Consider the following 18,520-nt stretch of genomic DNA (forward strand, 5'->3'; position numbering starts at 1 on the left):
GTAGAGGATAGAATATGCTACTAGGGAGAACAGTCTAGGCATGGATAAAAAGTAACAGAGTGGATTTCATGAAATAATTTTAAGGATAGCATAAAGTGATAAGTGGCGAGAGCCTTGAGAAATGTCTACTGGGGAGATAAGACTCAGGTCAACGAGGGCATTTATGTTATGCTTAATATTTTTTGATAGTTTTGTCATATATACATGTATACATGTATACACACATGTATACACACATCTGTAGGTATTTTTCACCTGGAAAATATTTTTATCTGTAACACTTAATACTTAAAAATTATATAAAGCAAGGAATTAGAGGAGCTTTTTTTTTTTTTTTGAGAGAGAGCGAGAGTGAGCACATGCATGAGCAGGGGAGGAGCAAAAAGTTCAAACAGGCTCCACCCCTAGTGCAAAGCCCAACATGGGATTCGATCTCATGTCCCTGAGATCATACATTAGCCAAAATCAAGAGTCAGATGCCTAAAGGACTGAGCCACTCAGGCGCTCCAGAAGATCTTTTAGAAAAAAGTTTTCATACTCTTAAATTCTCAGTCTTTTAAATTCAATTTTATTTTTATGTTAGTAAGCAGATATATAATTCATAGAAAAAAGTACTGAAACTGAATGAATAAAGCTCAAAATACAAATCCTAATTTAGATAATGTCATTCTATTTTTCATATCAATCATAAGCACCTCTGTCAGCATTAGACAGAGCCACTTTGGTGCCAACTCTGGGGCTGGAAAGAACAGATTTTAAATTTATCCACAAACAGGCAATAGTCAAAACAGTTATCAATGAGCATGGAAACACCAGGAGATGTTCCAATAAATCCCAAGTTTCTCCAACCATCAGCACTTCTGCTTCGAAAAGTAATAGCAACCTTAGGTGCCCTTAGTAAACAAGACCAAGCACTCCTGGGACAATACTATAACTCTTTTATTTGCTTCCAGGTCCCTGACATGAGAAGCCCAAAATGACAGGTGGTTGTTCAGCAGAGCCCCCAGTGTGTCTCCTGGCAGACACCTCTGACCCAGGCAGAACCAGAACCAGCATGAGAGTGGGAAACACAAATTCTGGCAGGTGGCCACTGGCAGTGATGGAGATAAAGCCACTCTTACTTCTACGTCTTGCCTTCTGAACCCATGTAGTCCAGGTACTGAGAACACTGAACAAGTATCAGTCACTGGATAACATACTGGATCATGGGGGACAATACCCCCACCTTACAAGATGTGATCCCTGAGCTGGCAACTTAGCTGAGTCTTTTTTTTTTTTTTTAAGATTTATCTATCTATTCATGAGAGACATGGAGAGAGAGGCAGAGACACAGGCAGAGGGAGAAGCAGGCTCCCCGCAGAGAGCTGATGCGGGGCTCGATCCTGGCACCCCAGGACCATGCCCTGAGCCAAAGGCAGACGCTCAACCACTGAGCCCCCCAAGGCGTCCCCTTAGCTGAGTCTTTAATATCCCAACCCATTATTGAAGCCAATTGCTTCCGAAGTGATGTGACACATAGTAAGGGCAGGGAATCTTAGGACTGTGTGCCTATTGTTACGCCTCCTTCACATAAAGGGAGTCCCTTTGAGTCAAGCTTCTGGGGGCACGCAGCAGGCATTATTTTAGCATTCAGATGATGGTCTAGCAGAACTACTAAGAACATAAACTCATCAGTTAAAGTAAGTGTTAATTCCAATAATAAGGAGTTTCTGTCCTCTCTGGAGTAAAAGCCTCACACTTAGTGCCTACTTCCATGCGCCTATTCACGTCACTCTCCCTAGAACCTCCTTGTCCCTAGTCTTGGTGATCTCAAGCCCCTGTCAGACCACTATGTCATTAGTACTGCAAATACGGATCTTCATAACTTCAGACCATTTCTCCATTCACAGAAGATGAATGGCTAAGTGGGCTGTTCATTGCTCTGCCCTCATCCTTCAGAGCATCTCCTGAACGGAGCATTAGAGTAGTGGTGGCCCACTTTTACAAGCAGCAACACATCAAGCCAGTGAGGCTTGTGTGAAGCAGGCTTGATTTTTCCTCCTCCATCAGTTAGTTACAGGTTCTAGGGCAAAGAGTTGACTTTTAAATATGTCCAGTATGAAATGTCTACTAAATATCCAAGAGATGTGTCAAGGGGGCAGCTAGAGAAATGAGTCTGGAACTTTGGAGAGAGGCCACAATTGACATAAATTTGAGATGTATCAATGTAAAATGTATTTAAGGTTACATACAAATGGTATGTAAATACATCATTATATAAATGCTATTGAAAGACTAGAGGGGATGACAAAAGAAGTAACTATAGATGGAAAGAAATGGACCAAGTATAATCAGCTATGCTATAACACTGGTTTTAAAATCATAAAATTGGGGGATCCTTGGGTGGCTCAGCGGTTTAGCCCCTGTCTTCGGCCCAGGGCATGATCCTGGAGTCCCTAGATCGAGTCCCACATCAGGCTCCCTGCATGGAGCCTGCTTCTCCCTCTGCCTGTGTCTCTCTGCCTCTTTCTCTCTCTCTGTCTCTTCTGAATAAAATCTTAAAAAATAAAATAAAATCATAAAATTGTTCCCATGCAATTGATATATCAGAGAGCATAATGTAGATAACCCATAATCCATAATCTGTCATGTGGATTCACATTTGCTTATGTGATTTCATCTTCAAGAAATGGTGAACACAGAAAACTGCAGCAACCTGAAACAAGCCACATGGGAACACAAACATACCTGAAACATCTACTAGCTACCTCAATCCAACACGTGTGTTGTTAGCCACACTTAATTGCATCTAATGTGACAACCTTCCCTTTGATGGCAGATAACCCTCTTCCCATGATTTCACAAGAATACACAATCTGCAATTCCTCTGACACATGCTTTTGCAAGGAAACTTAAGTTTTCTCTAGGTACACACCATATTTCTTGCAGTATTTAAGTATTAAACATCTATTGTGTAAAACTGTTTATTAGGTCCCTATCTTCCTTTTTTACATGCCACTGACCAAGTTTTTGAGTAGTGTTCTCCTAACCTATTTTTCCCTTAAGTTCTGTTTTCTTTATTTACTTTGGCATAGTGTAGGAATGTTTTTAGGAGCCCTTCTATCACATGATGGCAGAACTAACTGCTCTGAAGGTGGGGCCCTCCAACCCTGAGGCTGTAGAGAAGAGGAAGCAGTACAAAACCCAAGTCCTCGATCCTGGAGACCCGGGATCGAATCCCACATCGGGCTCCCGGTGCATGGAGCCTGCTTCTCCCTCTGCCTATGTCTCTGCCTCTCTTTCTCTCTCTGTGACTATCATAAATAAATAAAAATTTTAAAAAATAAAATAAAAACAAAACCCAAGTCCTCTGGAGGGTATTATGTTGAGTGAAGTAAGTCAGTCGGAGAAGGACAAACATTATATGTTCTCATTCATTTGGGGAATATAAATAATAGTGAAAGGGAATATAAGGGAAGGGAGAAGAAATGAGTGGGAAATATCAGAAAGGGAGACAGAACGTAAAGACTGCTAACTCTGGGAAACGAACTAGGGGTGGTAGAAGGGGAGGAGGGCGGGGGGTGGGAGTGAATGGGTGACGGGCACTGGGGGTTATTCTGTATGTTAGTAAATTGAACACCAATAAAAAATAAATTAAAAAAAAAACCCAAGTCCTCAATAAGCATCTAATTTAATTCCTACCTTCTACCTAGGCATCTACAGCAGCATATTCACCACAGCTGCTGGTACATGAACGTGTGATGGAAAGAGTACAGCTTTAAGTTGGGGCAAACAGTCCCAAAACACCTGGGTGGCTCAGTCGGTTAAGCGTCTGCTTTCAGCCCAGGTCTTGATCCTGGGTCCAGGGCTCAAGGCCCACGTCGGGCTCTCGGCTCAGCAGGGAGAACCTGCTGCTCCCCTCAGCCTGCCATTCCCCCTGCCTGTGCTAATAGTTAAATAAAATCTTAAAAAAAAAAAGAAAAGTCAAACAATCCTGAGCTTCTTTGTACTACCACTTATCACATGATTTCTTCTTAAAATGAAGATCATAATGTCTCATGGATTTTGGTGGAGATTCAACAAGTGTCTTGTATGGTACCTATAGTAATATATTAAGTACTGAACAATTGTTATATTTCTTCTCCTTAACAAATACACAGACACATACACAACTGCAAAAAATAATGCTACATTCCTTTTTTTTTATCAAGAAATACATATGCTTACATATTGAAAAATACAAATCCCCATCCATTTTGATTCCTATCACAATGCGAACACATTTGCTCCATTATACCACCCCAAATTTTTAACTAGAATGGACATTTTCAGTGAGTTCTGTTAATAAGCCATTAATCCCGATGTGTATATTTTCAACCTTTCCCTTTTTAGCAAGGGGCATGGCCAAAGACACCTTCAGGAATCTTTATGTCTCCTTACAACTTTTCACCAAGTCAATAATCATTATTACTATGTAGCACCCAAGACTAAGAAAGGAGCTTTTTATTTGCAGTAATCACACAGGAAAAGCTATTTAACCATGCTTTCATTTAGTAAAGCCCTAATCAAAATGTATTAGCTACTATTTTCAACTTAAAAAAAAGAAAAAGAAAAACAAAGACTGTCATATCAATACAACTGTATACAAATATATGCTATACATAAGTTTATTTATTTATTTTTTTTATTTATGATAGTCACACAGAGAGAGAGAGAGAGAGAGAGAGAGAGAGGCAGAGACATAAGCAGAGGGAGAAGCAGGCTCCATGCACCGGGAGCCCGACGTGGGATTCGATCCCGGGTCTCCAGGATCGCGCCCTGGGCCAAAGGCAGGCGCCAAACCGCTGCGCCACCCAGGGATCCCTATACATAAGTTTAATACAAAATTTAATGAATAACTTATTTAGTAAATTACAAACCACCAATAGGGAAAAAGCTTCAAATGCTTAAGGTCCATAGAAATCTACCTTTCATACTAAAAAATTTACAGAGAAATGACAGTGTCTGAAATTTGCTTTAAAAATTGGGGTCAGCCTGGGGGGCTCAGCGGTTTAGCACCACCTTGGGCCCAGGGCCTGGTCCTGAAGACCCGGGATCGAGTCCCACATCGGGCTCCCTGCACGGAGCCTGCTCCTTCCTCTGCCTGTGTCTCTGCCTCTCTCTCTCTCTCTCTCTCTCTCTCTCTCTCACTCTCTCTCATGAATAAATAAATAAAATCGTAAAAAAATAAATATAAATAAAAATAATTTCAGGGGATCCCTGGGAGGCTCAGCAGTTGAGTGTCTGCCTTCAGCCCAGGGCCTGATGCTGGAGTCCTGGGATCGAGTCCCTCATTGGGCTCCCTGCATGGAGCCTGCTTATCCCTCTGCCTGCCTGTCTGTCTGCCTGTCTCTCTCTCTGTCTCTCATGAATAAATAAATAAATAAATCTTTAAAAATAAATAAATAAATAAAAATAGCTTTAGCCAAAATAAAGGAGAGAAAATCAGCAAAAGGCCAATAAATTTTGAAACTTAGATGGTGGGTCACTGCGGTTCATTATTCTATTTTCTCTGGTTTTATATAGAGATATATAAAATTTTCATTTTAAAAGATTTCTTACGGACACCGGGGTGGCTCAGGGGTTTAGCATCTGCCTTTGACTCAGGGCATGATCCCAGAGTCCTGGGATCCGGTCCCACATCCGGATTTCCACAAGAAGCCTGCCTCTCCCTCTACCTATGTCTCTGCCTCTCTCTGTGTGTCTCCCATGAATAAATAAATAAAATATTTTTTAAAAAAAATTCTAAATTCAGCTTTTTGAGTCCCATCCCATCTCCCCGCCAGAGATTCTGATTCAGAAATGGAGTGAATCCAAAAAGAAAAAAGAAAAGAAATGGAGTGAATCCCCAATCAGGAATGGTGCTCTGGAATATATATTAGATATTTCTGATTATTGTCATCACATGCAATACTTTGGGAAATACTGAACCAGATTATGGAATTATTAATACCAGAAGATAATTAAGACATAGAAAATAAAGTTAAAATATATTTTCTATTAAAATATACATCTAATTGCCTCTGGAATCATGATGAAAGCAAATGATCAGGCCAGTATATGAGAAGCATAATATCAAGAAAGAATCCTCAAAACCAATATCATTCAGTTTTTCACAAGGAACAATAGTAGCCACTACTGTTTTGAGTAAGAAATTTCCTCAATCTTTAGATCTGCAGAAGAGTAATTATAAAGGTTAACAATCAGAAAAGTTTTTGAAGCATATTTTCTCAGAAAAAAATAATGCACTGAGCCATAAATTGGCTTTCTGTGTTAGAAGAGAAGATGAAAGCTAATGCCTAATAATTACACAGCCAATTAATTTTTTATTTTGTTTCACACTTGGGTAAAAATCTGTGATACCAGATTATATCAATATCACACACATATCTAAAGGAATCTACTCACATAACATATGGCAAGCACTTAAAAAAACCACAGTCCAAGTTAAATAATACTTCATTTTTTACAAAGATCGTCTCAAAATGTCTCTAAATTTATTCATAAGCTGTGAGTTTAGAAGTATAAAATGCAATCCAAGTATTATTAAAAAAATGAGACTAGCAAGCTCTATGAATCACTAGGAAAGGCAATCTCATTACTTTATAATTATCTGATATACACAACTATAGGACATACAAAAATAGTGCTAAAATAAGGTGGAGAGAAAGTAACATTAAAGATTACACAGAATAACAAAACATGGGAGGAAAACAGGAGAATGTGGTTGCTATGCTACAGATCCAAAAAAACTCAGTCATCTGTTCAATATAGATACCACCTGGAATCCAGAGGACTATTGGCGCAGCCCCATCAGGGCTCTCAACTACATGCATTCTTTCAATTATAATTTATTAAGCAACCTGCTATTTAGTAAAATATGGTGTACCTGGTTAAGATGGAGCAAATTACAAAATAATGATCAACTCTCTCAATATGGCAAGTATAGACTATGTCATATTCTCATTATTTTAGAGGTGATTATGCTTTCATTTTAATCTTTGTATTATTTTACTTCATGAATCTATGAAACTGTAAAAGCATAACATGACTCAGACAGAAGTCTTAAAGACTTCTTAGGGATCCCTGGGTGGCGCAGCGGTTTAGCGCCTGCCTTTGGCCCAGGGCGTGATCCTGGAGACCCGGGATCGAATCCCACGTCAGGCTCCAGGTGCATGGAGCCTGCTTCTCCCTCTGCCTATGTCTCTGCCTCTCTCTCTCTCTCTCTCTCTCTCTCTATGACTCATAAAAAAAAAAAAGACTTCTTAAAGATGTTTAAAACATCTCTTTTGCCTTCAGCATTTCCAAAGGGATAAGAAAAAAAATTAACTTTTCAATGTCACTGCAACAACACAATGAGAAGAATCTATGGAAGTGATAGTGGTTTTTATTTCTGAAAATCGATCAGATAACTAAAAAATTTAATCCCTCCAGACAATTCCAAGCCTAGCATAAACCAGCAATCCTCACATATTTCAGTTTCAGGACCCCTAAACACTCATAAAAATTACTAAAAACCCCATTTTTATGAAATCTGATGATATTTTGCTTATTTTGATGAAATCTGATTATATTTACTCTTTTACTAATGAAAATAGAAAAGAATTTAAATATTGGCAAATTAACTCATTTTAAAATAGCAATAATAAACTCATTACAGGGCAGCCCTGGTGGCTCAGCGGCTTAGCGCCACCTTCAGCCCAGGGTGGGATACTGGAGACCCAGGATTGAGTCCCACATCCGGCTCCCTGCATGGAGCCTGCTTCTCCCTCTGCCTGTGTCTCTGCTTCTCTCTCTGTGTCTCTCTTGCATAAATAAATAAAATCTAAAAACAAATAAATAAATAAATAAAAACTCATTACATGCTAACATAAGCAATGTATTTTATGTGAATAGCTATATATTCTTAAAAAAAACTAGTGACAAAGGAGCATTGTTTTACATTTCTGTAAATGTCTTTTAATGTCTAGCTTAATAGAAGACAAATTCTCATACCTCCTTTCACAATCAATTTCTCTGTTGCCACTTGTTATTTTGGTTGAAAGATATATAAAATATCCAGCTTCACAGAGATATATGTAACTGGAAAGGGAGTATTTAAATGGTCTTGGCAGATAGTTATGGATATTCCTCCTCCACATTATACCTATTTGACAAATGGTAGTTTCTTCAAATTTAGTTGCAATATGAAATCAGACTCTAATACATTAAAATCCATTGGTCTACCTTGCACTTTGAATCACGATTTCAGTAAGCAATCAATAAATATTATTGATGATGATTATAGAAATATTTTATACTTCTCCTGTCTTCAAATCACACCAAGATGAAAGTAAATAAGAGTTCTATACTTATAGTCTTAATATTTTCAGGAATGAAAATGCTATAATACTACTGACAAATTCCAATGTTGGATCTTTGGACTCAACAGTACTCTCTTATATTAACTGTCTGTATTTTATTCCTTCCAATATATTCTATTTACCTCTATTTGGGCTTGGAGAATAACTAATCCTGTTTTCCTTTCCAGCAGTTCTAACAGTATAGGTATTGTGGCCTACAGAACAAAGTTCTCTCTTCTGCCATTAAAGTCTTACTGATTCTGTTCAAATTCCAAGATTTCTGAAAACAGCAAAGCTACATACCTATGTGGAGATAAACCAGAACCAACATAATCTATCGGAGGAACTTGTGAGACAAGAAAAAACTGAAAACTCACAATAATGGCCCATGAAGCCAGAGAAACATTCAAAAACTATTCCCCATTTTGGACAGGTTTTTAAAACTTCTGGGGTTTGTTTTTGTTTTTTCAGCCTGGTTGTTAAGGCAGCTAACTGAATCTAAATGTGTTTGTGGTTTGAACAATGAGCCTTTTCATGCCTTACTATTAAAATAGAAGTTCAATGAAGATTTATTGAGTACCTAATATGTTCCATTCTAGGTGCTGGAAATACAATAAATAAGACCTTATTACACTCAGAGTTCTTTTATCTCTTTGGTGGGAAGAGATGGCCGATAAATAAGTAAACTTTTAAATAATAAAAGAAATTTAAGAGTGTAATCAGTGCTACAGAAAAAGTAAAACTAGGTGAAGGGATGGAGAACAACCAGTTGGGAGAAGGGAATGGTGGATTACTTTAAAGAAGCAAGTCTTCACTGAAGAGATGTCTTTAAAACTGAGACTTGAATGACTGACTCTGAAAATCTGGACCAAGAGTGTTCCAAATAGAGAGGCTAGAAAGCCCTGATGCCCTGAGACTGGAACTAAAACCTGCAACTCTGACTGAAACATATTGACCAAAAAGGAGTCTGACCAACATGAGGACCAAGAGGAAGCCAGAGGCACAGGCAGGTGCCAGGTAGTAAACGGAATGAAAGGGAAGGTGATTTTATACGGTACCCTAATGGTGTCACAACCTGATGGAAGCCACCTGTCTTTTTAAAATAGAGATGATAATACTAAAAATATACGGTTAAAGATAAAGATCAGAAGTCACAAGACATAGGTTCAAATTCCAGTTCTTCCCACTGTATCTTAGGACAAAAAAAAAAAGTAAAATTAATATTTATTTAGTGCTAGTAACTGCCAGGCTTGAAAGAGGCATTTGATCCTGTCTTATTTAATTCAACTTGGGTTATTTTTTCAGGTCTCTAGGCCTCAGTTTCTAACCTTACTAAGTGGAGAGAATCATAACTAATATTTTTTGCAACTGTATTCTGGATTGTAAGGTATATAAAAAATTTAACATGTAAAATTCTTTAATGATTATTTATAAGTATTATTATTATAGATAAACATATTTCTTCTTTAAGTTATAGATTTTTATGACATTTGTCCTCCCTAGTGTAGGATATTCTTTTATTTCTGGTATAGAAAATGCCCATTATTTGAAGATCTCTATGATTATCACCAAACCAAAGAGCTAGGAAGGGCAAGAAGACATTTCAGAGACATAGCTCCCCAATTTGAGCAAAGGCAGGCCTATGAACAAGATACTTTTTTCACCCTCTACTGATTCATAATTTTCTTAATTGCTTCAATTTTCAAAAATGCCCTTCTAAATCTACAAGAATCAACTTGCTAAGGGAAAGACTCTTGTTCCTTGGCATCCTTTCACGGGCATGGAGCTGCTGTCATACTTAACACCTGTGAAGTGGTGTCAGGAGATCTCACATTACTGAATAAGAAACCAAGATGATTACGAATCTTTGAAAACCTGGAAAGAACTGATAAAGACAGTAAAACAGTCTAATGAATGAAGCTGGCCAAGAAGGGTGATAAGGAAGGCATTACACCCAACATGGAAGAATGTTACAACTACTTAAGTACATTTCACATGTGAAAAAAAAAAAAACCCTCAAAAAATCACATTTTAATAGTTTCAATTACTATTATTCATAGAAGCTTTCAATATATATTATTTCATTTATGTATACAGTATCCAAAAAGTAGCCAAAGTAAATGACATTTTGTGAAATGCATTAACTTTAAAGATAACTGCCAAAGTTTCATTTGCTATCTTGTTATCATTTCTATGCTGATTAAGCCTTTGATTCAAACCATGAACTTGTAAGAGCAAGGACTTTATAATTTACTTTTGCAACCACTGACTCTAGCATACTTCTGGGCTTAGAGTAGATACTTAAGCATGTTTACCAAGAAACAGAAAGACCACTCCCAAACAATTCCACCTACAATGAATTTTTTTTTTTTTTTACAATGAATTTTTTAACTCCAAAATTCCCCAAGCTCATTATTTACCTCTGGTATACAAGTTCCTGTGAAACCAAACAAGCCATTGGCATTGTCACTTTTTTGTATTATTAATCTTGCTGTAGTATTCTCTTCAGAAATGCGAGCTCCTCCATACACAGAGACTAGTTTAAGAATGAATAATTCTTCTCCTTCTTCTTCATTATCATCTCTTGCAGAAATAATGAATGATTTGTTAGTTTCTCCCTGTCTGAACTCCAGATATCCAGAAACAGGGTGTAAATCACTCTTTGCTGGCATAGCATGAAGTTCATAAATTTCTTCCAAGGTCAGTTTCCGCTCATAGGACCTCACATCCTGCATCAAGCCTGTAAATCTGTCATTGCCATTCATTCCTGCCCCAATTCTCAGTGTTCCAGGACCTGAAATTAGAAATGGGTCTAAATGCTACAATATCCACAAGTATCCTGTCCCACATTAGAAGTGCGATTCAAAAGAGTGGTGCAATTTTGTTGAGTTTTTATTAGATAAGTAAAACATACAATAAGAATACAATCAAATAAAAGTTATTTTCTGTTATGATGAAAAATGAATTAGTAATTGCTAGGATTTAAGATATTTTGCACTAAAGGATATATTGTACATGTGTATATATATGTGTGTATATGTATACAGGTATATATGAGTGTATATTTAAATAGACATTTCTTCCAGGAAATTTAAAATTTTCCTTGTGCATCTAAAAATGGGGTGATTCAATTCGGTCACAATTTTTTAGACTTTTGTACTACTATTCTTCAAGAACTTCAAGGCTTGATCTGTTAGAAATGCATCTTGAGTTAAATAAAGCTATGAGAATTTAACAAAAGTTTTAGTGGACCAAATATAACTCCTTACCCAAACAAGTAATGCAATAGATGTAGAAAAAGTAGTATTCCTTCCCAGGAAAAATATCATAGGCAAGTCTTAGAGATTTTTTTCATGGTAATCACAACATGCAGCCCAATTACATTACTCTATATCAATAACAACTCTTTTTGAAAATTCACCAGTTCTTATTTCTTTACTTATTCCCTCTCCAACAACTCAAATAACACATTTATATAAGTTGATCACCTGGCAGCTTTGAGGAAAAAATACAAGTAATATTTTTTATCAAAATCATCAACCAAGGCAGTTTTTACAAGTCACTATCCAGGTAGCTATTTTACAGTAGTCACAAGTATCCTCACATTATTATCACAATGGTCCCCACACATTCTCAGTGGTTCTAAGCTATTTTAGTAATAAGAGGAAAATATCTACAACAGGCAAAAATATGGATAAACATTATCAACAACACTGGGCAAAATAAGCCAGGCACTCAAGTATACACAATGTTCAATTCCATTTACACAAAGTAAAAAACAGGAGAAGCTCATCTTATGCTCTTAGAAATGGCAATAATAGGTGGGCACGGTGGTGAGTCAGTGACTGGAGAAGAGCCTAGGGGCTTCTGGAATGCTGTTTCATGATCTGGCGGCTAGCTCCACAGGTGCTAAGACTAATGAATTTAAAGTTTTAAAAATTGATCTACCTGCACACGTATGATATGTATACTTTTATGTATTTTATAATACATAGCATATATTACATTTCATTAATAAATTTTAAATATACTTAAAATTTTTTCTTTCCAAGTTACAAATTACAAAAACAATCTAAGTTCCTTACAGTAAGCTAAATAGAGAAAAGAAACCGCCAGCTCTCACTTTCCCCAATCTTTCCCCCTTTCATTCTACCAACGTGTCATCACCAAATGAATCAATGTATTCACACAATCAAAAGGTGATTAATTTAATGCTAGAGAGTGCTATACGCATAATACTTATAGTTGGAATCAGTAGTGTGTGAATGTTATTTCCTTTTGCCCATCTTTTTTTCTACTAGGAACAAAAAATACAACCAGATATCCAGTGAAGGAGGTTCAGAAGGAAAAGATTGTTAAGTTATAATTATATATTCTGTTCTAACTTCTTACTAAACAAAAAATAATCACATCATAGGATGGAGGGGCTGGGAAGGACAGTGGTGATTATAATGGAGATAACCAATATTTATGCTTAAATATGCACAAAAATATATTTCTCAAAGAAACAGCATGGAATCCAGCTTAAAGACAACAAAGATTATTTCTTCAAAGCTCTCCACAGATTTCACCAGTTTACCTACTGGTACCCCTGTAATTGCTGGACTTTTAAAAGTAAGTTTTCTTTTTTGATTCCTCTTTCACCTTATGCCCACCACCTTTCGCTTCCAACAAAACCTCCCAAGCAGCAGTTCCCCAAATACAACATGCTCTTTCACATTTCTATATCTCTGCTCTTTTTCCTATCATGCCCCCCATCCCTCCTGCTACCAATGGAAGGATAAATATTCCTCCTTCATAATCTTTTTCTTTCTTCCTACAACACACTGAAGTGATCTCTTTAAATATCTCCCTTCCAGAACCTATTTTTGGCCAAGGGGAAAGGCTGCCTATTCATTTCTGCAACACTCAGTATGGAACTTATGGTCTTGGTAGGTATAAGTTTTATTTTAAGGAATGAAACCAATACCTAAGCAGATTTTTAAGACCTATTAGCTCTTTTTAAGAAATCAAAATTCTTAAAAATTCAAAATTCAGTATTCTTGCTATAAAGATGACACTCACCATCAGTAATGGCTTCTCCTTTCAGACTCTTGATTCCTCTGGGCATTGCATTTCCATCAAGGTAGAATTCAATTATACCATCATCCAGGATAATTAGAAGATGAAGCCAAACATTTTCTTCTAAATACTTCAAGACTGTTGTCTTGGCAATATATGTAGCATTGGAACCCAAAGTTTTGTAATGAAGAGAAAGTGTCACATGAGATTCATTTGTTTGAATTTTTACCCCATAGTAGATGCTTCCATTACCATCATCCTTTGCTATAACAAATCCATTTGTGTTGGCATTGGGCATTACCCAAGCTGAAAATGTAAAGTTGGCAATTGAGTTGTTCCTGGAAGGATGGTATTTTGGACTAACAGTTCCAAATGCACCCTCTAGTCCACTGAAGTACAAAGCATCTGTTCCACTGTGGTGACGCCGCATGTGTGGTTGTAAATGCACAGTGCTGGGGAAAATCCCAACCAGCAAAAAATCTATCATTGGAGGCAAACCATCAGTGAACTCACTGGACAGTATTTCCCAGCCTACTCGTACATCACCAAACACACCCTGCTGCCTCAAAATGGTAAAGTTGGTAATATAAGACATATCATCTTCTGAAAGCACATCTTCTGCAACTTCTCTCTCTAAGCACTCTGGATCCAAGATGAAAATTCCAAAGGGATCATCATTGAATGGAATCATTACTGTCACCTGGAGGTTGGTTCCTGCTAGTTGGCCCCCAGGACCTGGGGATCCACCTGTAATAAGATGATTTATAATAAATAAGAAATCAGAATTTAAAGTCCTTTATAGTATAAGGTGAAGACAAAAGGAACTTGACTAGCAAACTTCTGGTAAAATAATATATTGATCGATCAATGAACACCTGTGTCCCCATATGGTTTTCATCATGTTTTCAGGGGTATTTTGGCTCAGAATAATTTCATTATTGACCAAGTAAGCCCTAAAAGAGAATATTAACTAGAGAGTTTTAATTCCTGTGCTTAAAACTAAAAGTTATGGGAAAATTGATTGTTTAAATTGTTTAAATGGCACAAAGAGCAAGCTTTAAGCTATCATGACTCTGTACCTCATAACTTCCATTAATATTTCATTGAAGATATTCTACTTGGTGTGGAAAAAATCTAGTTACAAGTTTGAGGATGAATGTAAAGTCTCCATCCATAAAACTTAGCCAAACTAAGACTACAAAATGGATGTTTAAAATAACACTTCTACCAAAAAGGGTGTTTTGACATTTAAAGTTAGAAAATCAAGATGCACTTACTTCTTCATTAATCGCATTTTCTATACAGCTCTAATTATTTATTTTTTAAAACATTAAATTTCAGTAGTGAAATAAAAAACATGGAAAAACACAGCACCTGATATGTTTATAAGCTTTAGAATATAAAATTCATTGAATTCAGGAATTTTATCTGGAAAAGCATGGAGAATTATTGGTTTGGCTTCTTCTCCATCCATAAAGTTAACAATCCCTGAAGTTTCATAGAACTCTTGTCCAGGCTGCAAAGCAGAATCATTCTGAAACAGCTGCCAAGCCACAGAAACATTGCCAAAGTGTCCTCGATGCCTCAAAATCCTATATAACAAATTAAAGAAAATTAATTTTTATGAAAAATTTGTAAGTAGTGAATTTTACCCTAATGATAGCTTTCTGTGTTATCTCAGAAATATTTATGGTCTGTAATAAAAACCAGCCAGCCAGTCCTTGATGAGTAACCATGATGAATCTCATAGTAAGAGAATGAGGCAGAACTTTAAATAACAAAGAGAAGCAGTCTTAAAAGTCATAGACTTCAAAGTGCAAACTGAAGGGTAAATTTCAAAACCAATTGAAAAATATTGAGATGAGAGCCGGCATAAGTTCTTCAAAAGCAAAGGACAGGGTGAGGGTAGTCACGTATCATTAGAAAGAAGAGTTACAGAAGACCTCAGATAACTCAAGTCTTTCCGTCCTGAAAGATGACAGAATTTGGGGTGAAAAGGGCAGGAATGATAATTTCTGTTTACCAGCTAAAGTGGTTTTTTTCTTTTTAAACAAAGGGCAACAGCATAAACAAAGCTGACCATTCATTCAGACTACCAACTCTGAAATTATCCAATTCTTAACCAACTTTAAATTTTTGAAATATTGTCAATATTTCAAATTTATGCATACTTAAAGGTCTTATGTTACTCAATTTTGAATTTACCTTATCCAAATTTGCTTACCAAAATGCATTAGTCTTTCCTTCTTCTACTGCTTTGTCTATGGGCTCCAAAGAAAAAATGCCATTTGGGTCATCATTAGCTTCAATTATCACTGTAGCTATTCCGTATTGATATACTACTGTATCACCTATATTAAAAAATAAAAATAACAAAGATGTGGTTAACTTGTTGGTAAATTCATATTTTTAAATTATGAAAAAGTTTATAATGAAGTTCAAATTTCAGCAAGCATTTTCTCACTAAAGGTCATAAATAAAAAAGAGATGCCTGAATAAGTTTAATGTGACTGTCTTTGTGGAAATATTTAATTCCAGGAGACGTACTTCATTGAAAAAGACCCATGAATCTTTTCTTGGCAATAGGAATATTACTTCAAAGTTTAATAAATCAAAAACATAGCTTTATGTCATTTCAAATTTTTGTGGAAGATTCTTTTATTTAATAAAAATAATGAAAGGATTATCCCATAACATAAAAATACTCCTGTTCATATTAATTGGAATGAAAGGCTTGAAAATTTCCCTTTAAATCTAGGTAGCAAAAAAAAAAAAAAAAAAAAAAAATCTAGGTAGCAGTATGATCTGGTCATACACAGAACAAAGCAATCTTTATGATGCTGAACTTGCCTCCTCTACCCGAATTCCAGCCACAGTATGTCAGTACTGTTACTACCAGGACGTTAGGTCTCTTTTCATCACTTCCCTGAGATCCAAAGCTCTTTCTCTTTGCTCCTGCTGTTCCCTATGCAAGCAAAAGTCCTCATCTCTATTCAATACTTGTTGGCTTTCAGGAGCAGCTCAAGCAACACATATTCCAGGAATTCTTCTTGAATTCCAAAGTTAAGGTAAGAACATCTCCACTGTGTTTCCACAGCACTTCCTATTTTGTCATTCTATCATAACAATTATTGTATTTAGTACACACGCACACATAATTTTACTGTGAATTCTTGAATAGATGCTTGTTAAAAAATTTTATGTTCTAGCAGAGTAGAGCTCCATAATTTGTACACAAAAGTTACTTTTCAAAAAGATATTTATTTATTTGAGAGATGGAGAGAGAGACAGGGACAGAAAGGGCATGAGCAAGGGGAGGGACAAAGGGAGAAGCAGACACACACACACACACACACACACACGCACACACACCCCTAAGCAGGGAGCCTGATGCAGGGCTCCATCCCAGGACACTCAGATCATGTGACCTGAGCTGAAGGCAGATGCTTAAGCGACTGAGCTACCCAGGAACCCTCACAAAAGTTATTTATGAATGTTAGCTGAACTGAAAGAAATAAAACTTTCAAAATTAGATAAGGGAAACACTTAAAACTAAAATTATAGAATCATAAATTATATGTAGCAACCCAACATATTAAAAATAAATTATATAAATATACAACTGTACTGACTTACTTGATAAGTAGCCAATGAAAAGAGAAAAATACACAAAAAGTGACCGTAAATCATTGTATAGAAAAGGCTAGCAATATAGAGTGATAAAAAAAACTGTATTATAAAATCTAAGAAAAATAAAAATAATGAAATCTCACTTTGTCAGGGTTCTGCTATCATGTGCATTTGTCATGCACCATATCAGAGGTGGTACGAAAAACTCATTCTGTCTCTCCACAGGGAGAACTGACAATATTTAACAAGGGCTCTGAGAATGGCCATATCCTCTGACCTAATAATTAAATCTCTGGATATATATTGTGAAGAGTAAACATCAGGCACAAATATACACTGCCAGCATGACGTCACATTGGAGATGCCACCTCCAGCCCTCCCACCATTGATCCTCTCAGACCCTCAATGTTTTGATGTCATGAAAGAGGAGAGAAAAGTGGAAGAGAAAGAACTAGGAAGGGATGTAAAAGCACAAATTATGTCATTCAAGTCTTCATAGCTGACGTCATTAGATCCTCAGTTGTCACCACGTGGAAAAACACTGGAGACAAATGCAGTGGCAGTGTACTTCAGGCTAGTCATCCAGTGACACCTTTCTCTTCTAATAACAAATATATATTTCCCCAATGATACATTTTACAAAATAAATTCCAATCCTCTCCTTGCACAGTCATTTTCCATTATCTTTATAAGAGGTTTGGGATGTTCTGATCCACTATTTTAATCACAGTGACATTTTTTTCCTGATAACAGTTAAAGCCCAGTGACATTCTGGGCTTAAAGGGATGCTTAGGATACAATAATTTTGCCCAGAAAGACACCAAAGTAATAAATGGAATCAAGAACTTATTCCTAAAAAAAAAGAACTTATTCCTACAGCAAACTGTATTAAGATCTGGCATTTCTTTATCCACTTTCTATATATGATAACAAAACTTTCTGTTTTCCATTTTTACATCACTAAAGTTATTTTTACCTGTAGCAATTTATTTCATTTAAATTCTAGGACAAAAAAATTAATTAATTAATTAATTAATTAATTCTAGGACAATGATTGAATTCGTCAAAATGTTAGTTCATCTACATAAGGCCTAACTGTGGTTTTTCTGCAAATACAAAACTTCTTTTGTGGCCAGCATTCTACAAGGTTAAAATTTTCCTCATAAGATGACAGTTTCTATTTTTTACTTTTTTGATTTTTATACTAAGCTGTGTGAAAATGAGAAAGAAAAACAGGAAATAGGAAGAGAGACACAACTGACAAGAGATAAAGACAAGGAAAATGGTAGAGAATTACAGCACAAACACAAATTAAATAATCTCTTTCTTTTCTTCTTTCTGAACATTTCAATCCAAAAGGTACAAGGTAAAAAAAAAAAAAAGAAAAAAAAAAAAAGGTACAAGGTAAAGCACAAGCCAGGCATTCATACAAACGGTGGATTATTGTGGCATAACAGTGACCTAGCATA

At 36.3% G+C, this 18,520-nt stretch overlaps 1 protein-coding gene across 1 annotated transcript in view; it reads right to left on the bottom strand.

Annotated features, from left to right (window-relative positions):
- ADGRV1 (adhesion G protein-coupled receptor V1) overlaps positions 1–18,520 on the bottom strand; it is a 520,471-nt gene that overhangs the window by 435,606 nt on the left and 66,345 nt on the right. The window contains exons 18-21 of the mRNA XM_072791879.1: positions 15,646–15,772; positions 14,796–15,013; positions 13,425–14,168; positions 10,781–11,154 (exon numbers count right to left, since the gene is read on the bottom strand). Coding sequence (XP_072647980.1) covers positions 10,781–11,154; positions 13,425–14,168; positions 14,796–15,013; positions 15,646–15,772 — 1,463 coding nt within the window. The remainder of the gene's footprint in view (positions 1–10,780; positions 11,155–13,424; positions 14,169–14,795; positions 15,014–15,645; positions 15,773–18,520) is intronic.

The sequence above is a fragment of the Canis lupus genome, chromosome 2, assembly GCF_048164855.1.
Source record: "Canis lupus baileyi chromosome 2, mCanLup2.hap1, whole genome shotgun sequence".
Taxonomy (NCBI): Eukaryota; Metazoa; Chordata; class Mammalia; order Carnivora; family Canidae; genus Canis; species Canis lupus.